The sequence below is a fragment of the Bufo gargarizans genome, chromosome 1 (assembly GCF_014858855.1).
Source record: "Bufo gargarizans isolate SCDJY-AF-19 chromosome 1, ASM1485885v1, whole genome shotgun sequence".
NCBI classification, from domain to species: domain Eukaryota; kingdom Metazoa; phylum Chordata; class Amphibia; order Anura; family Bufonidae; genus Bufo; species Bufo gargarizans.
The window spans coordinates 499,158,330-499,179,541 of NC_058080.1; the positions used below are offsets into that span (position 1 = coordinate 499,158,330).

The 21,212-nt window shown below is 42.8% G+C and overlaps 1 protein-coding gene across 1 annotated transcript in view; it reads right to left on the reverse strand.

The window, feature by feature from the left end:
- Positions 1–21,212, reverse strand: part of LOC122923918 (immunoglobulin superfamily member 1-like) — a 332,379-nt gene that overhangs the window by 293,007 nt on the left and 18,160 nt on the right. The window contains exon 2 of the mRNA XM_044274802.1: positions 3,480–3,538. Coding sequence (XP_044130737.1) covers positions 3,480–3,507 — 28 coding nt within the window. The 5' untranslated portion in view covers positions 3,508–3,538. The remainder of the gene's footprint in view (positions 1–3,479; positions 3,539–21,212) is intronic.

Here is a 21,212-nt window from a genome sequence, read left to right on the forward strand (position 1 = left end):
AGGCTACTCTCCTATTGAAATCGCAAATGCGATTAATATAACACGAAATAATCGCATTTGCGATTTCAACGTAATTCTCAAATCCGACAGTACATTCTAGTATATGGAGACGTTACCATGGTGATGGGGACGCTCCATGAGCATGGAATTTGGCAGGGATCAGCAACCTTCGGCACTCCAGCTGTGGTGCAACTACAACTCCCAGCATGCACACCTCCATGGCTGTTCTCAGGACTCCCAAAGAAGTGAATGGAGCATGCTGGGAGTCATAGTTTGACAACAGCTGGAGTGCCGGAGGTTGCTGATCCCTGGAATATAGCATTACTAAGGTGAAATCGCAAATGCGATTATTTCGTGTTATATTAATCGCATTTGCGATTATCTATTTTTTATTTTATTTTTTACTATGGTTGGCTTCGATGGTAGAATTAGCGAATATGACGAATATATTCGTTATATTCCACAAAACGAATATGGCGAATGTATTCGTCATATTCCACAAAACGAAGATAACGAAGTATTCTGCATCTCAGTTATATCTACCTATTCATCAACTTCGCTAATTCTAGCAATCATATAGGAAAGTTGACTATAGAGACAGCTAAGTATAATTCGCTATGCGATTATATGACTGCTTTTTTTTTATATAAATAGAATAATTATAATACCTGATAATTATTATAATCTATTTATATAAAAAAGCAAAGTAATATAATCGCATAGCGAATTATACTTATCTGTCTCTATAGTCAACTTTCCTATATGATTGCTAGAATTAGCGAAGTTGATGAATAGGTAGATATAACTGAGATGCAGAATACTTCGTTATCTTCGTTTTGTGGAATATGACGAATACATTCGTATATTCGTTTTGTGGAATATAACGAATATATTCGTCATATTCGCTAATTCTACCATTGAAGCCAACCATAGTAAAAAAAAAAAAATAAAAAATCGCAAATGCGATTAATATAACACGAAATAATCGCATTTGCGATTTTAACTTAGTAATGCTATATTCCATGCTCATGGGAACGTCTCCATATACTAGAATGTACTGTCGGATTTGAGAATTACGTTGAAATCGCAAATGCGATTATTTCGTGTTATATTAATCGCAATTGCGATTTCAACGTAATTCTCAAATCCGACAGTACATTCTAGTATATGGAGACGTTCCCATGGAAATGGGGACGCTCCATGAGCACGGAAGGCGGCAGAAGCGGCAACGGGCACTGACTGGAGCAGCCAGGAAGCCAGGAATCCAAAGGACAGGTAAGAACAACTTTAGGGAAGTGGGAAAGGAAAAAATATAACAATAAAAAAAAAAAAAAAAAACGAATATTCGAAATAGCGAATTTATAGCACTATATTCGAAATATTCGCGAATTAGCGAAGTGCCGATATTCGCGAAAAAAATTCGCTATTCGAATATTCGCGCTCAACACTAGTGAGGACCATGTTTATCTTATGAGACTTTTTAATTGAACATGCGACTTTTTCATTAAAATGTGTGTCTTTTTCGTAAAGATATGCGACTTTTGTAAAGCTGCTTACTGACAGATAAACTGCTAACGTCAAACCACATTTATTACAGTCTTAAAGGGCAGATCATAAATCTGACTTGGCTATAACTGACTTTAGCCATATGTGAAAGTGGAGTGAGCTGTCAGAGTCATGATAAATCTGGCCCATTATGTTTTCTCCAAGAAGGACTTTCAATGAGGGTACCATACCCTGAAATTGTCCTTGTGACAAATGTGGAAAATGAACACACAGAGACATAAAAAATGAAGTAGATGTGTGCCATGTTACGGCCCAGACATTTCACCAGATTATAATGGCAGAACATAAAATAAGAATGAAAATGAGAAGCTGAAGGGTGAAAACAAAATGGGCCAGATTTATCATGACTCTGACAGCTCACTCCACTTTAACATATGGCTAAAGTCAGTTTTAGCCAAGTCAGATTTATGATCAGCCCTTTAAGGCCTCATGCACACGACCGTTGTGTGCATCCGTGGCCGTTGTGCCGTTTTCCGTTTTTTTTCGCGGGCCTATTGACTTTCAATGGGTCCGTGGAAAAATCGTAAAATGCACCGTTTGGCAGCCGCATCCGTGATCCGTGTTTCCTGGCCTTGAAAAAAATAGGACCTGTCCTATTTTTTTCACGGCCAACGGTTCACGGACCCATTCAAGTCAATGGGTCCGTGAAAAATCACGGATGCACACAAGATTGTCATCCGCGTCCGTGATCCGTGTCCGTGATCCGTGTCCGTTTTTTCCTATCATTTCAATAGCAAACTTGACTTCGATTTTTTTTTTCATTTTTCATGTCCGTGGATCCTCCAAAAATCAAGGAAGACCCACGGACGAAAAAACGGTCACGGATCACGGACCTACGGACCCCGTTTTTGCGGACCTTAAAAAAAAACGGTCGTGTGCATGAGGCCTAAGACTGTAATAAATGTTGTTTGACAGTAGCAGTTTATCCGTCAGTAAGCAGCTTTACAAAAGTCGCACATCTTTACGAAAAAGTTGCAAGTTTTTATGAAAAAGTCGCATGTTCTATTAAAAAGTCGCATGTTCTATTAAAAAGTCTCATAAGATAAGCATGGTCCTCACTGGAGTGAAATTGCGACTTTTTTGCGACTTTTTAAATAGTCCCAATAGTAAATCTGTCTAGAGATTCATTTACATAAGAAAACACGCCCACTTTCAGAAAACTGGCGAGCATAGTGCAGAACAGAAAAAAGTCGCAAATTTGTGCACAGTTTTAGCGTTTGGGACTTTTTTTGGGACTTTTTCACTCCATTATTCTGACCTGAGCTAATGATAAATCTGGCCCAATGAGTTTCAGATAATGGGTCCTTTACCTTATAGATCCTTCAATGCTTTGCTTCTTCTCTCAATTTTTTGCCTTTTTCACCATTTTTGTGATAAAAAAACTTATGGCTTAGCAGGAGGAGCATAGCCTCTCATGACCCAACAGAATTACAGTAATGTATATCAGAAAATAGCGTAAATTATACCTCAAATCTGTGCCTCATATAAAATTTCTTATTATGACATTTGAAACTCCAACCTTAAAGCAGTTCTCTTACTTCAGCAAATGGCATTTATCATGTAGAGAAATTTAATACAAGACACTTACTAATGTATTGTTATATACATTATACATGCTCGTTTTCAGGGGTTACAACCACCTTGCAATCCATTAGAGGTTGGCTATGCTTGAACACATTGTAAACATCTTTGATGGCCGGCACCGTGGGAGCGCACAAACTGTGGGCCAGCACTTTTTCCTATAGTGTACAAGGCCGACCACCACTGCTGGTTGTAACCCCTGGATACCAGCAGTGTATAATCTGAAGTGAGACAACACATTTTAACACATTCCATGCTGAGCCAGTAATGTGACAGTAGGAGCTACTTTCAGTATGTACAGTAGATATAAATTGCAGTTTGTTAGAGCTTACCCATCAAGAAGCTGGTGGCCCCAGACATGGTTCACTGCGTCTTCTGTATACACCTTGTCCTGGAGAAACAGGAACAAACATTGCAAACATCAGTCCCCATTTAACCCACTAAATCTTTAGTGTTGAGCGCGAATATTCGAAGCACGAATATTAATTGCGAATATCGGCACTTCGAGAATTGGCAAATAATTAGAATATGATATACTCATAATTTTGAATATTCTACTATTATTTTTTTTCATCAGTAACCTCCCTTCTAGCTTGTGGACCAATGCGAAGGCTGCAATGTCTTTGTCTGAGCTTAGCAACATCCCTAGCAACCAATAGGAAGTTACCTACCCCTTACTATATAAGAACCTCCCCAGCAGCCCTTGTTTGCAGTATTTTGCAGATCTATAGAGAGACAGCAGTGTTATTGCTGTGCTCTCCGCTTTCCTGTGTCATTACATTAGATATTTAGTTAGTTAGATAGCTTATATATATAATACAGATAGTTAGTGGGAGATAGTCAGTGTAGGTTATATCCTGATATAGTGTAGCTGATAGGGTCTGCTGTCCATACATACATACATAGTGCTGGGATGTCACAAGTTCACAACAATACTTAGTGCACTAATCACCAATAAGTAGCCAGACCTGTTAAAATGTGAAGTTGCACGTATTGCGCCAAAATATTTGCATCATTAGTGCCGATTTCGCAATAGCGAATATATTGGAGCACTCTATCTGCATATAAAGCCATTTTTAATGTTCTGCCGTGCCAACCATTTTCTCCAGTCTCAGGAAACTTCTAGCAGCTTGAAAAATGTAGCAACAGTGACCCACGCCTGTATTGCATGCACATTACGCGCATAATACATTGCCGATTTTTCGCAATCAAGAAAATTATCTAGAATTCAGGAATATATGACGAATATTCTACCAAATATTTGCGAAATATCGCAAATTAGAATATTGCCCTTGCCGTTCATCACTACAAATCTTTAAATAAATGTGACCACATAACAAATTCGAACCATTCAATTGGTCTCAACTTCTCATCCAGGCCATTATTTTATCTGCTGTAAAAAATCCTATTTTCGCCCAGGAAGCCCTCTGATGCTAGCATCGGAGCATCTCATGCTCCGATGCGCTCCCTTGCCCTGCGCTAAATCGCGCAGAGCACGGGGTCTTTTGTTTATAACAACACAATGCCGGGCGGAAGCTTCCGCCTGTCAGTGTGTTGGGTGATGTGTGTGCTTTAGTGCTGCCCTAGCAGTTTTACTGGCTAGGGCAGCACTAAAGCCCGTCCATCAGTGCCGGTTACGTCACCGGACTTCCTGGCAGCCCCATGGAGAGCTCGGTTCGTCACCAGAACTCCTGAAAATGCATTTGCCCTGTGCAATTTAGCGCAGGGCAAGGGAGAGCATCAGAGCATAAACTGCTCCGATGCTCAAGTGAGAAGGGCTACCTGGGTGAAAATGGAGGAATTTCCGTGTTCAGCTCTGAACCTGGACAACCCCTTTTAAGTGCATATTGTGAACCCTTTAGAAAAAAAAATACTGTTGTGTGCAGTTCTAAGATACATATGATGGGTATGAGACACGGTGATGGCGGTGAGACCTATTTAAGATCTTTTTGGCCTGTAAGTGGTATGTAGGTGGTTCCCTACTCAATGATTGCAGAAGGAAACAGATGGACAGAGTTGTAACTTGAAAACAGTGGTTTTACCTAAATCATGTGATGCAACAAGCTTGGAGGTTACAAGAATCTCATAGGAGACAACTAGTTTGAATGGCAAACAGGGAGGAATCTGGCATTCCCTTTAGGACTTTACTCAGGACTAGAAGATGAGCGAATTTTTCAAAAATTTGATTTGGCCGACTCGCTGAATTGTTCTGAAAAATTTGCTTCAATCCGAATTTATTCGTGGTGAATCGCATTAAAAGACTGCTATTTCCGGAATGCAGATAGGGGTGTAGAATACTGTGCCTTGCAGTAACACGCATAGGGAGTCTGTTGTGGTAGTGAAATATAGTCCGTATGACATGCAGATGACAGGTGTCACTCTTAGAATCACTGTACACTTCACTTATTTGGGGTCAAGAGGCCAAAACTGACCAAATAGCTCAAGAATGAACTCAGCCTTACAGGTCCATGTTAGCATCAAGAAGAAGTGCACTCCTTTTACACCGTCGCCAGCTGATTCCACATAGATATCTACAGAACCAGTGATGGTCAGTTTGCAGTGTTTGCCAGCGAACACATGTGGGCTGCAATCTTGACTCACCCGTCCGGTGATACACAGGTAAGCCCTTACCCTTGTCTGTGCTGGGAGCTTGTCTGAAATCAAATGCGGTCACCAGGAGAAAGGTCAAATAAATGATGATGGCAGCCAGGCCGAAAGGCAAAATAGTGGCCCAGTCATGAATTTGGAAGGGTGGGAACAGCATGAGAAGTGCACAGTGTGGCGCTATGACATAGTGGTGAAGTGGAAGCAGCAGGAGGACTCCACAGAATGGCACAATGACAGAGTCTGACGGTGGCGGCAGCATCAGGTGGCCACACAGTGGCAAAATGACAGAGTCTGGAGGTGGCGACAGTAACAGCATCAGCAGAATACCACAGAGTGGCAAGGTGACATAGTGTGGAGTTGACAGCAGCATGAGGGGACAACAAAGTGACAAGGTGACATAATGTGAAAATTGCAGCATGAGGAGACCACAGACTGGCAAGGTGACATAGTGTGGAGATGGCAGTAGAAGCAGCAGCATCAGGAGAAGACAGAGTGGTAAAGTGACATAGTGTGAAGATGGCAGTAGCAGCAGCATTAGGAGGACACCAAAGAGTGACAAGGTGACAGTGTGGAGATGACAGTAGCAGCAGCGTCCACTAAACGCTTTCACCACAATTAACTGCAGAAATGCACTGAGAATATATTTTTCTTGTTGTATTGAAACACGACCCTATATGCTTTGAACAGAAAAAATGTAAACAGTAAAGTGCGTATATATTTTTATTGAAGTACTGAAATACACCCCTATTCGCTTTCACCAGAAATAACTGCAGAATTGCAGAGCGTATATATTTTCCTTTTTTTACTGTAATACGCCCCTATACGATTTCACCAGAAATAACTGCAACAGTCCAGTGCGTATATATTTTTATTTATTTTACTGCAATGCATCCTTATACGCTTTCACCAGAAATAACTACAACAGTGCAGTCCGTATATATTTTTCTTTTTTTACTGAACTACGCCCCTATACGCTTTCACCAGAAATAACTGCAACAGTGCAGTGCGTATATATTTTCATTTTTTTACTGTAATATGCCCCTATACGCTTTCACCAGAAATAACTACAACAGTGCAGTGCGTAAATATTTAATTTGTTACTGAAATACGCTCCTATACGATCTCACCAGAAATAACTGCAACAGTGAAGTGCGTGTATATTTTTCATGTTGTACTCAAATACGCTCCTATATGCTTTCAACAAAAATAACTGCAGAAGTGAAATGCGTATATATTTTTCTTGTAGTACTGATATAAGATACTAAAGATACTAAGATATAGGCCACTAAAGGCTTTTCAACATAACAAAAATGGCGATGGTCAGACAGGGGCAGGCAATAGTGCCTCCCTGAATACTGCTCAAATGACAATCAGAAAAAAACTAAGAGGGGCAGTTAACTAAATAAAACATGAAACTTTATTGGTTATAGGGAGATAAAAACAGCCCCTACAGACAAACAACATGTATACCATACACAGAGGTACACTGATAGGATGGCGGGTACACAGAGGCGCCAATCCCGTCTAGGTGTACTGTGTGTGGTGGGCAAGACCACTGGTGGTAGGTCGGGTATGGCTATGTTTGAGGAAGGTAAACTAGCCCTGTTGCCTCCCTACTTGGCCTGGTCCGACCCTACTAGGTAATCCACGGGACGGGGTCCAAAAAAGCCCCGCAAGGGGTGGCCCCGACTGGAACTCTCGTCCTGTGTAAATGACCCTAATGAGGCCCTAGACACAGGGAGAGTGCAGGCAGTCCGAATGCTGACAGCCTGAGCCGTAGAAAAATACGACTATACACAATGTTAAACACAACATAAATCCCCGCCACCAAAAACCTGATTGAGGAGTAGAGTGACGGTAACGCTAATGCGCCCCGACGCGTTTCCTCCCAGGAAAACCCAGGATTCATCAGGGGACACTGCAGGCAGGTTGACTGAGTATATGCGTGGCAACGGTCGGCGTATGGCTCTGAAGGCCACCAGCAAGCTAAGATCCAGGGTGGTGGTATCCGCTGTGGTGGAGTGACCGGCCGGTAATTAATTTTTTGTTATTAATCGAAATTTAACGATTTTATTGCAAAAAATGACATTTTTCACTTTCAGCTGTAAAATTTTGCAAAAAAAACAACATCCATATATAAATTTTTCGCTAAATTTATTGTTCTACATGTCTTTGATAAAAAAAAATGTTTGGGCAAAAAAAAATGGTTTGGGTAAAAGTTATAGCGTTTACAAACTATGGTACAAAAATGTGAATTTCCACTTTTTGAAGCAGCTCTGACTTTCTGAGCACCTGTCATGTTTCCTGAGGTTCTACAATGCCCAGACAGTAGAAAACCCCCACAAATGTCCCCATTTCGGAAAGTAGACACCCTAAGGTATTCGCTAATGGGCATAGTGAGTTCATAGAACTCTTTATTTTTTGTCACAAGTTAGCGGAAAATGATGATTTTTATTTTTATTTTATTTTTTCTTACAAAGTCTCATATTCCACTAACTTGTGACAAAAAATAAAAACTTTCATGAACTCACTATGCCCATCACAAAATACCTTGGGGTGTCTTCTTTCCAAAATGGGGTCATTTGTGGGGTAGTTATACTGCGTTGGCATTTTAGGGGCCCATATGCGTGAGAAGTAGTTTGCAATCAAAATCTGTAAAAAATGACTGGTGAAATCCAAAAGGTGCACTTTGGAATGTGGGTCCCTTTGCCCACCTAGGCTGCAAAAAAGTGTCACACATCTGGTATCGCCGTACTCAGGAGAAGTTGGGGAATGTGTTTTGAGGTGTCATTTTACATATACCCATGCTGGGTGAGAGAAATATCTTGGCAAAAGACAAATTTTCCCATTTTTTATACAAAGTTGGCATTTGACCAAGATATTTATCTCACCCAGCATGGGTATATGTAAAATGATACCCCAAAACATATTCCCCAACTTCTCCTGAGTACGGCGATACCACATGTGTGACACTTTTTTGCAGCCAAGGTGGGCAAAGGGGCACACATTCCAAAGAGCACCTTTCGGATTTCACAGGCCATTTTTTACACATTTTGATTGCAAACTACTTCTCACACATATGGGCCCCTAAAATGCCAGGGCAGTATAACTACCCCACAAGTGACCCCATTTTGGAAAGAAGAAACCCCAAGGTATTCCGTGAGGGGCATGGCGAGTTCCTAGAATTTTTAATTTTTTGTCGCAAGTTAGTGGAATATTAGACTTTGTAAGGAAAAAAATAAATAAAAAATCATCATTTTCCGCTAACTTGTGACAAAAAAAAAATTCTAGGAACTCGCCATGCCCCTCACGGAATACCTTGGGTGTCTTCTTTCCAAAATGGGGTCACTTGTGGGGTAGTTATACTGCTCTGGCATTTTAGGGGCCCATATGCGTGAGAAGTAGTTTGCAATCAAAATCTGTAAAAAATGACCGGTGAAATCCGAAAGGTGCTCTTTGGAATGTGTGCCCCTTTGCCCACCTAGGCTGCAATAAAGTGTCACACATCTGGTATCGCCGTACTCAGGAGAAGTTGGGGAATGTGTTTTGGGGTGTCATTTTACATATACCCATGCTGGGTGAGAGAAATATCTTGGCTAAAGACAACTTTTCCCATTTTTTTATATTTCTCTCACCCAGCATGGGTATATGTAAAATGACACCCCAAAACACAATTCCCAACTTCTCCTGAGTACGGCGATACCACATGTGTGACACTTTTTTGCAGCCTAGATGCGCAAAGGTGCCCAAATTCCTTTTAGGAGGGCATTTTTAGACATTTGGATCCCAGACTTCTTCTCACGCTTTAGGGCCCCTAAAAAGCCAGGGCAGTATAAATACCCCACATGTGACCCCCACTTTGGAAATAAGACACCCCAAGGTATTCAATGAGGGGCCTGGCGAGTTCAAAGAAAAAAATTTTGGGGGCATAAGTTAGCGGAAATTGATTTTTTTGTTTGTTTTTTCTCACAAAGTCTCACTTTCCGCTAACTTGGGACACAAATTTCAATCTTTCATGGACTCAATATGCCCCTCAGCGAATACCTTGGGGTGTCTTCTTTCCAAAATGGGGTCAGTTGTGGGGTGTTTGTACTGCCCTGGCATTTGAGGGTCTCCGCAATCATTACATGTATGGCCAGCATTAGGAGTTTCTGCTATTCTCCTTATATTGAGCATACAGGTAATGAGTTTTTTTTTTTTTTTTCCGTTCAGCCTCTTGGCTGATAAAAAAAAAATGAACGGCATAGATTTCTTCATTCGCATCAATCAATGTGGATGAAAAAATCTCTGCCAAAAAAAAAAAAGGAGGGGAAAGGCGTCTGCCAGGACATAGGAGCTCCGCCCAACATCCATACCCACTTAGCTCGTATGCCCTGGCAAACCAGATTTCTCCATTCACATTCACATTTTATTTTTATTTTTTTTATATACAAAGTGTTTGCCAAAGCATAGGAACACCGCCTCCTCCTCAGCTCATCTGCCTCGGCAAACGTATCTTTTACTGCAGAGGAGAAATCTCGTCTTGCAGCATCGCATACACCGACTTGTGTGTAATCTGACAGCAGCGCAATGCTTCTGTCAGAATGCACATCAATGCTGCAGCTAGTCGATCGGTTGGTCCACCTGGAAGGTAAAAAAAAAAAAAAAAAAAAAAAACCAGGCCGCAACGCAATAATTTTAAACTTAAACTTAAACTTAAACTTTTTGAACTGAACATTAACCTTTTTGCTTACTGGTGATTTTTTTTTGTTTTTTGTTTTTTACCTTTATAGGACAAACCTCTCCTTCCCCATGGGACAATGTGCAAAGCGCAAATCGCCCAAAGATGTGGCGAAGTGCGTTATGCACTTTGTCCCAGGTGAAAGGAGAGGTTTGCAGCAGCTCTGTGTGAATGGGCCCTAATAGCCCTGTGTGCCTGTCCTGGTGAGATGTGATCCCTATGCTAGGTGTACCTGTGTGTGGTACTTCCTGGAAACACTCCCCTAAGCATAGGGCAGGGTGGTCAGGACAGTCAGGACAGAAATAGCGGGTGTCACGCCTTATTCCACTCCTGCTACAGACACGACATCTTTTTCGGGGTGACGGTTGGGTTGAGGTACCGGCAACGACATTGGGGAAATGTCGCTCGTGTAGACAGCTAACTACACTGGTGGATGGGGCCACAGAACCTCCTTGATACAGGAGGTTCTCGATGATCTCTTCCTGAAATTTGAGGAAGGATCCTGTTCTCCCAGCCTTACTGTAGAGAACAAAACTATTATACAGAGCCAATTGAATCAAATATACAGACACCTTCTTATACCAGCGTCTGGTTCTGCGGGAAACTAAATACGGAGACAACATCTGGTCATTGAAGTCCACCCCTCCCATGTGAAGGTTATAGTCATGGACTGAGAGGGGCTTTTCAATGACACGGGTTGCTCGCTCAATTTGGATTGTCGTGTCTGCGTGAATGGAGGAGAGCATGTAAACGTCACGCTTGTCTCTCCATTTCACCGCGAGCAGTTCTTCGTTACACAAGGCAGCCCTCTCCCCCCTTGCAAGACGGGTGGTAACGAGCCGTTGGGGGAGGCCCGCGCGACTAGTTCGCGCGGTGCCACAGCAGCCAATCTGTTCTAGAAACAAATGCCTGAAGAGGGCCACACTTGTGTAAAAATTGTCCACATAAAGATGGTACCCCTTGCCGAATAAGGGTGACACCAAGTCCCAGACTGTCTTCCCACTGCTCCCCAGGTAGTCAGGGCAACCGACCGGCGCCAGGTTCTGATCTTTTCCCTCATAGACACGAAATTTGTGGGTATAGCCTGTGGCCCTTTCACAGAGCTTATACAATTTGACCCCATACCGGGCACGCTTGCTTGGGATGTATTGTTTGAAGCCAAGGCGCCCGGTAAAATGTATTAGGGACTCATCTACGCAGATGTTTTGCTCTGGGGTATACTAATCTGCAAATTTCTGGTTGAAATGGTCTATGAGGGGCCGAATTTTGTGGAGCTGGTCAAAAGCTGGGTGGCCTCTGGGACGGGAGGTGGTGTTGTCGCTAAAGTGCAGGAAATGCAGGATGGCCTCAAAACGTGCCCTGGACATAGCAGCAGAGAACATGGGCATGTGATGAATTGGGTTCGTGGACCAATATGACCGCAATTCATGCTTTTTGGTTAGACCCATGTTTAGGAGGAGGCCCAGAAAAGTTTTAATTTCGGAAACTTGGACTGGTTTCCACCGGAAAGGCTGGGCATAATAGCTTCTCGGGTTGGCGGTTATAAATTGTGGCATACCGGTTTGTTTCGGCCACGACTATGTCCAAGAGCTCCGCAGTCAAGAACAGCTCAAAAAATCCCAGGGCCGAACCGATCTGAGCTGTCTCAACCTGAACTCCAGACTGGGCGGTGAAAGGGGGAACTACAGGTGCGGCTGAAGTTGGAGACTGCCAATCAGGGTTTGCCAGCACCTCAGGGATTCTAGGGGGTCTACGGGCCCGTCTTTGCGGGGGCTGCGACGGGGTAACTAATGCAAGTGCCATCGTACCAGCTTCAACTGCCCTTCTGGTGCTCGCCACTTCACCAGGTTGTACGGCAGTGCTGGTACTAGGTCCAGGGAGGGCTGCGCTGCTGGTGTATGCCTCACCACGTAATCCGACAGCGCCAGCCCCACTCTGCTGCCCTTGAAGCGGATCCTGTGCAACCTGTTGTCTAGCGACACGGGGCCGGGTACGCCTGGTGCTATCAGGGACCTCAACCTCCTCATCCGAACTTTGGGTCAGAGTGCCACTGCTTTCTACAGGTTCATATTCTGACCCGCTAGATTCGTCAGATGAGGGTTCCCATTGTTCACCCGACTGGGTCAGAAGCCTGTAGGCCTCTTCAGAAGAATACCCCCTGTTTGACATTTGGGCAACTAAATTTAGGGGTATTTCCTGAGACTACCCAAGAAAAAAAGCAAGCCTGTCTTACAAATGGGAGGCTAGCGAAGTACCAGAGGCCGCTGCGGTTGATAAAAAATATCAAAACTGATATTTTTTTATCGCCGCAGCGCGTGTAAAGTGAACGTGCAGTGATCAAAAAAAATATATTTTTTGTCACTGCGGTGGGGCGTGTGTGGGCGAACGCACGTGTGGGCGACCGATCAGGCCTGATCGGGCAAACACTGCGTTTTGGGTGGAGGGCGAACTAAAGTGACACTAATACTATTATAGATCTGACTGTGATCAGTTTTGATCACTTACAGATACTATAAAAGTACAAATGCTGATTAGCGATACGCTAATCAGCGAATAAGGGACTGCGGTGCGGTGGGCTGGGCGCTAACTGATCCCTAAACTACCTAACCAAGGGGCCTAAACTATCCTAAAACCTAACGGTCAATACCAGTGAAAAAAAAAGTGACAGTTTACACTGATCACTTTTTTCCTTTCACTAGTGATTGACAGGGGCGATCAAAGGGGTGATCAATGGGTTAATTGGGGTGCAGGGGGTGATCTGGGGCTAGTGTGTGGTGTTTGGTGTACTCACTGTGAAGCCTGCTCCTCTGCTGGATCCAACCGACCAAAAGGACCAGCAGAGGAGCAGGGCAGCCATATAACAGATCATATTTCCTAATATGATCTGTTATCTGGCCTTTGATTGGATTTTTTAAAAATCATCAGCTTGCCAGCCGCGATCATTGGCTGGCAAGCTGATGACGCGACCCCCCTTGAAGAAATGCTGGCCCGCATTGCACATGCGCGGGCCGGCTAAGCGCCTCATCTCGCGTCTCGCGAGATGACGCGTATATGCGTCAGTCTGCCTGCAGCTGCCGCCTCCGGACCGCGGATCTGCGTTAGGCGGTCCGGATGCGGTTAAAAGGTCCATTACCGGTTACATAGTTGCATACAGATGTAGCATAGTTAACACACACACACACACACACACACTTGGTGAGTTATCACCATTAGTTAACTCTTTATGAAAGTGACTGTTAACTCTGTTACAGCCGTATGTCTTAGGGTGGTCATAAACATAAAATAAAATTTTACCTGATTGTAAGATAAACATGGGATAACCCAGATGTGCATCTTTATTTCACTGAGATTAAGGCAATAAGTCTTTGGCAGTAGCTTTTCTTACATGAAAGCACATAATTAGGTATGCAGAATTCCACAAATGCTCGTTACCCTGAAGAGTAGGGAGAACCTCATATACACCAATGAAATTAGTGAGTTTTGTGTCATGCTTAAAAAGCTCTCCACCGTCAGCTACACGGCAAATATGCAGAGAAGCAGCCAGACAAAAACTATTGCGTGCAGCGGTGTTTATCCGGCCGCTCCTCGGCATATTTGCCGGGTAGCAGCCGGATCTCCATCGCCGCTACCCGATAAAGAGAATGGGGCCGAACAATATCTTGGCAGTGCATGGTTGCGCCCGGTATTCACGGATGTAGCAGGCCGTTCCCCGCCTTTTTCTTGTCTCTTGTGAACCTGACCCATCATCAAACACTATCTACCACACCCCATGCAGTCAAAAGCACTACAAATATTGGCTGGTGGTTGGCTCATGAAATTAGTTATTTTTAAGATGACTGGATCATTGTACAAACACTTTTTACCTTTTGTGTCACCCCTGTCTCCTCTTAGATTGTAAGTAGGGATGAGCGAACTCGAACTGTATAGTTCGGGTTCGTACCGAATTTTGGGGTGTCCGTGACACGGACCCGAACCCGGACATTTTCGTAAAAGTCCGGGTTCGGGTTCGGTGTTCGTCGCTTTCTTCGCGCTTTTGTGACGCTTTCTTGGCGCTTTTTGAAAGGCTGCAAAGCAGCCAATCAACAAGCGTCATACTACTTGCCCCAAGAGGCCATCACAGCCATGCCTACTATTGGCATGGCTGTGATTGGCCAGAGCACCATGTGACCCAGCCTCTATTTAAGCTGGAGTCACATAGCGCCGCCCGTCACTCTGCTCTGATTAGCGTAGGGAGAGGTTGCGGCTGCGACAGTAGGGCGAGATTAGGCAGATTAACTCCTCCAAAGGACTTGATTAACTGATCGATCTGCAGCTGTGGATCATTGAGCTGCTGATCCTCAATTGCTCACTGTTTTTAGGCTGCCCAGACCGTTTGTCAGTCACATTTTTCTGGGGTGATCGGCGGCCATTTTGTGTCTTGTGGTGCGCCAGCACAAGCTGCGACCAAGTGCATTTAACCCTCAATGGTGTGGTTGTTTTTTGGCTAAAGCCTACATCAGGGTGAAGCTGTCACACCAAGTGCATTTAACCAGCAATAGTCTGTTCATTTTTTGGCCATATACAAAATCAGGGGCAAGCTGCGCCTGTCACCAAGTGCATTTAACCCTCAATGGTGTGGTTGTTTTTTGGCTAAAGCCTACATCAGGGTGAAGCTGTCACACCAAGTGCATTTAACCAGCAATAGTCTGTTCATTTTTTGGCCATATACTAAATCAGGGGCAAGCTGCGCCTGTCACCAAGTGCATTTAACCCTCAATGGTGTGGTTGTTTTTTGGCTAAAGCCTACATCAGGGTGAAGCTGTCACACCAAGTGCATTTAACCAGCAATAGTCTGTTTATTTTTTGGCCATATCCCAGTCTAATTCTGTCACTAAATCCATACCGGTCACCCAGCGCCTAAATACTAGGCCTCAAATTTATATCCCGCTAAATCTGTCCTTAGTGCTGTAGCTGGGCGAGTTATTTAGTGTCCGTTCAAGCACATTTCTTGTTCTGGGTTGAAATACAATTCCCAATTTAGCAATTTCATAATTTAGTGGTTTCTGCTATATCAGAGCTATTTGAAATCTATCCCTAAAAGGGTATATAATATTCAAGGTGCACATTGGGTCATTCAGAATAACTTCACACACACCCGCTACTGTGTATTTCCAAGTCTAATTCTGGCACTAAACCCATACCTGTCACCCAGCGCCTAAATACTAGGCCTCAAATTTATATCCAGCTAAATCTGTCCCTAGTGCTGTAGCTGGGCGAGTTATTTAGTGTCCGTTCAAGCACATTTCTTGTTCTGGGTTGAAATACAATTCCCAATTTAGCAATTTCATAATTTAGTGGTTTCTGCTATATCAGAGCTATTTGAAATCTATCCCTAAAAGGGTATATAATATTCAAGGTGCACATTGGGTCATTCAGAATAACTTCACACACACCCGCTACTGTGTATTTCCAAGTCTAATTCTGGCACTAAACCCATACCTGTCACCCAGCGCCTAAATACTAGGCCTCAAATTTATATCCCGCTAAATCTGTCCTTAGTGCTGTAGCTGGGCGAGTTATTTAGTGTCCGTTCAAGCACATTTCTTGTTCTGGGTTGAAATACAATTCCCAATTTAGCAATTTCATAATTTAGTGGTTTCTGCTATATCAGAGCTATTTGAAATCTATCCCTAAAAGGGTATATAATATTCAAGGTGCACATTGGGTCATTCAGAATAACTTCACACACACCCGCTACTGTGTATTTCCAAGTCTAATTCTGGCACTAAACCCATACCTGTCACCCAGCGCCTAAATACTAGGCCTCAAATTTATATCCCGCTAAATCTGTCCTTAGTGCTGTAGCTGGGCGAGTTATTTAGTGTCCGTTCAAGCACATTTCTTGTTCTGGGTTGAAATACAATTCCCAATTTAGCAATTTCATAATTTAGTGGTTTCTGCTATATCAGAGCTATTTGAAATCTATCCCTAAAAGGGTATATAATATTCAAGGTGCACATTGGGTCATTCAGAATAACTTCACACACACCCGCTACTGTGTATTTCCAAGTCTAATTCTGGCACTAAACCCATACCTGTCACCCAGCGCCTAAATACTAGGCCTCAAATTTATATCCCGCTAAATCTGTCCTTAGTGCTGTAGCTGGGCGAGTTATTTAGTGTCCGTTCAAGCACATTTCTTGTTCTGGGTTGAAATACAATTCCCAATTTAGCAATTTCATAATTTAGTGGTTTCTGCTATATCAGAGCTATTTGAAATCTATCCCTAAAAGGGTATATAATATTCAAGGTGCACATTGGGTCATTCAGAATAACTTCACACACACCCGCTACTGTGTATTTCCAAGTCTAATTCTGGCACTAAACCCATACCTGTCACCCAGCGCCTAAATACTAGGCCTCAAATTTATATCCCGCTAAATCTGTCCCTAGTGCTGTAGCTGGGCGAGTTATTTAGTGTCCGTTCAAGCACATTTCTTGTTCTGGGTTGAAATACAATTCCCAATTTAGCAATTTCATAATTTAGTGGTTTCTGCTATATCAGAGCTATTTGAAATCTATCCCTAAAAGGGTATATAATATTCAAGGTGCACATTGGGTCATTCAGAATAACTTCACACACACCCGCTACTGTGTATTTCCAAGTCTAATTCTGGCACTAAACCCATACCTGTCACCCAGCGCCTAAATACTAGGCCTCAAATTTATATCCCGCTAAATCTGTCCTTAGTGCTGTAGCTGGGCGAGTTATTTAGTGTCCGTTCAAGCACATTTCTTGTTCTGGGTTGAAATACAATTCCCAATTTAGCAATTTCATAATTTAGTGGTTTCTGCTATATCAGAGCTATTTGAAATCTATCCCTAAAAGGGTATATAATATTCAAGGTGCACATTGGGTCATTCAGAATAACTTCACACACACCCGCTACTGTGTATTTCCAAGTCTAATTCTGGCACTAAACCCATACCTGTCACCCAGCGCCTAAATACTAGGCCTCAAATTTATATCCCGCTAAATCTGTCCTTAGTGCTGTAGCTGGGCGAGTTATTTAGTGTCCGTTCAAGCACATTTCTTGTTCTGGGTTGAAATACAATTCCCAATTTAGCAATTTCATAATTTAGTGGTTTCTGCTATATCAGAGCTATTTGAAATCTATCCCTAAAAGGGTATATAATATTCAAGGTGCACATTGGGTCATTCAGAATAACTTCACACACACCCGCTACTGTGTATTTCCAAGTCTAATTCTGGCACTAAACCCATACCTGTCACCCAGCGCCTAAATACTAGGCCTCAAATTTATATCCCGCTAAATCTGTCCTTAGTGCTGTAGCTGGGCGAGTTATTTAGTGTCCGTTCAAGCACATTTCTTGTTCTGGGTTGAAATACAATTCCCAATTTAGCAATTTCATAATTTAGTGGTTTCTGCTATATCAGAGCTATTTGAAATCTATCCCTAAAAGGGTATATAATATTCAAGGTGCACATTGGGTCATTCAGAATAACTTCACACACACCCGCTACTGTGTATTTCCAAGTCTAATTCTGGCACTAAACCCATACCTGTCACCCAGCGCCTAAATACTAGGCCTCAAATTTATATCCCGCTAAATCTGTCCTTAGTGCTGTAGCTGGGCGAGTTATTTAGTGTCCGTTCAAGCACATTTCTTGTTCTGGGTTGAAATACAATTCCCAATTTAGCAATTTCATAATTTAGTGGTTTCTGCTATATCAGAGCTATTTGAAATCTATCCCTAAAAGGGTATATAATATTCAAGGTGCACATTGGGTCATTCAGAATAACTTCACACACACCCGCTACTGTGTATTTCCAAGTCTAATTCTGGCACTAAACCCATACCTGTCACCCAGCGCCTAAATACTAGGCCTCAAATTTATATCCCGCTAAATCTGTCCTTAGTGCTGTAGCTGGGCGAGTTATTTAGTGTCCGTTCAAGCACATTTCTTGTTCTGGGTTGAAATACAATTCCCAATTTAGCAATTTCATAATTTAGTGGTTTCTGCTATATCAGAGCTATTTGAAATCTATCCCTAAAAGGGTATATAATATTCAAGGTGCACATTGGGTCATTCAGAATAACTTCACACACACCCGCTACTGTGTATTTCCAAGTCTAATTCTGGCACTAAACCCATACCTGTCACCCAGCGCCTAAATACTAGGCCTCAAATTTATATCCCGCTAAATCTGTCCTTAGTGCTGTAGCTGGGCGAGTTATTTAGTGTCCGTTCAAGCACATTTCTTGTTCTGGGTTGAAATACAATTCCCAATTTAGCAATTTCATAATTTAGTGGTTTCTGCTATATCAGAGCTATTTGAAATCTATCCCTAAAAGGGTATATAATATTCAAGGTGCACATTGGGTCATTCAGAATAACTTCACACACACCCGCTACTGTGTATTTCCAAGTCTAATTCTGGCACTAAACCCATACCTGTCACCCAGCGCCTAAATACTAGGCCTCAAATTTATATCCCGCTAAATCTGTCCTTAGTGCTGTAGCTGGGCGAGTTATTTAGTGTCCGTTCAAGCACATTTCTTGTTCTGGGTTGAAATACAATTCCCAATTTAGCAATTTCATAATTTAGTGGTTTCTGCTATATCAGAGCTATTTGAAATCTATCCCTAAAAGGGTATATAATATTCAAGGTGCACATTGGGTCATTCAGAATAACTTCACACACACCCGCTACTGTGTATTTCCAAGTCTAATTCTGGCACTAAACCCATACCTGTCACCCAGCGCCTAAATACTAGGCCTCAAATTTATATCCCGCTAAATCTGTCCCTAGTGCTGTAGCTGGGCGAGTTATTTAGTGTCCGTTCAAGCACATTTCTTGTTCTGGGTTGAAATACAATTCCCAATTTAGCAATTTCATAATTTAGTGGTTTCTGCTATATCAGAGCTATTTGAAATCTATCCCTAAAAGGGTATATAATATTCAAGGTGCACATTGGGTCATTCAGAATAACTTCACACACACCCGCTACTGTGTATTTCCAAGTCTAATTCTGGCACTAAACCCATACCTGTCACCCAGCGCCTAAATACTAGGCCTCAAATTTATATCCCGCTAAATCTGTCCTTAGTGCTGTAGCTGGGCGAGTTATTTAGTGTCCGTTCAAGCACATTTCTTGTTCTGGGTTGAAATACAATTCCCAATTTAGCAATTTCATAATTTAGTGGTTTCTGCTATATCAGAGCTATTTGAAATCTATCCCTAAAAGGGTATATAATATTCAAGGTGCACATTGGGTCATTCAGAATAACTTCACACACACCCGCTACTGTGTATTTCCAAGTCTAATTCTGGCACTAAACCCATACCTGTCACCCAGCGCCTAAATACTAGGCCTCAAATTTATATCCCGCTAAATCTGTCCCTAGTGCTGTAGCTGGGCGAGTTATTTAGTGTCCGTTCAAGCACATTTCTTGTTCTGGGTTGAAATACAATTCCCAATTTAGCAATTTCATAATTTAGTGGTTTCTGCTATATCAGAGCTATTTGAAATCTATCCCTAAAAGGGTATATAATATTCAAGGTGCACATAGGGTCATTCAGAATAACTTCACACACCCGCTACTGTGCATTTCCAAATCTAATTCTGTCACTAAACCCATACCTGTCACCCAGCGCCTAAATACTAGGCCTCAAATTTATATCCCGCTAAATCTCTCGTTACCGCTGTCCTGTTGTGGCTGGGAAAGTTATTTAGTGTCCGTCAAAGCACATTTTTTGTTCTGGGTTGAAATACAATTCCCAATTTAGCAATTTCATAATTTAGTCGTTTCTGCTATATCAGAGCTATTTGAAATCTATCCCTAAAAGGGTAGATCATATTGAAGGTGCACATAGGGTCATTCAGAATAACTTCACACACACGCTTCTGTGCATTTCCAAGTCTAATTCTGTCACTAAATCCATACCGGTCACCCAGCGCCTAAATACTAGGCCTCAAATTTATATCCCGCTGAATTTGAATACAATACATTGGGCCAAATAATATATTTGTTGTTGTGGTGAACCATAACAATGAGAAAAACATCTAGTAAGGGACGCGGACGTGGACATGGTCGTGGTGGTGTTAGTGGACCCTCTGGTGCTGGGAGAGGACGTGGCCGTTCTGCCACATCCACACGTCCTAGTGTACCAACTACCTCAGGTCCCAGTAGCCGCCAGAATTTACAGCGATATATGGTGGGGCCCAATGCCGTTCTAAGGATGGTAAGGCCTGAGCAGGTACAGGCATTAGTCAATTGGGTGGCCGACAGTGGATCCAGCACGTTCACATTATCTCCCACCCAGTCTTCTGCAGAAAGCGCACAGATGGCGCCTGAAAACCAACCCCATCAGTCTGTCACATCACCCCCATGCATACCAGGGAAACTGTCTCAGCCTCAAGTTATGCAGCAGTCTCTTATGCTGTTTGAAGACTCCGCTGGCAGGGTTTCCCAAGGGCATCCACCTAGCCCTTCCCCAGCGGTGAAAGACATAGAATGCACTGACGCACAACCACTTATGTTTCCTGATGATGAGGACATGGGAATACCACCTCAGCATGTCTCTGATGATGACGAAACACAGGTGCCAACTGCTGCGTCTTTCTGCAGTGTGCAGACTGAACAGGAGGTCAGGGATCAAGACTGGGTGGAAGACGATGCAGGGGACGATGAGGTCCTAGACCCCACATGGAATGAAGGTCGTGCCACTGA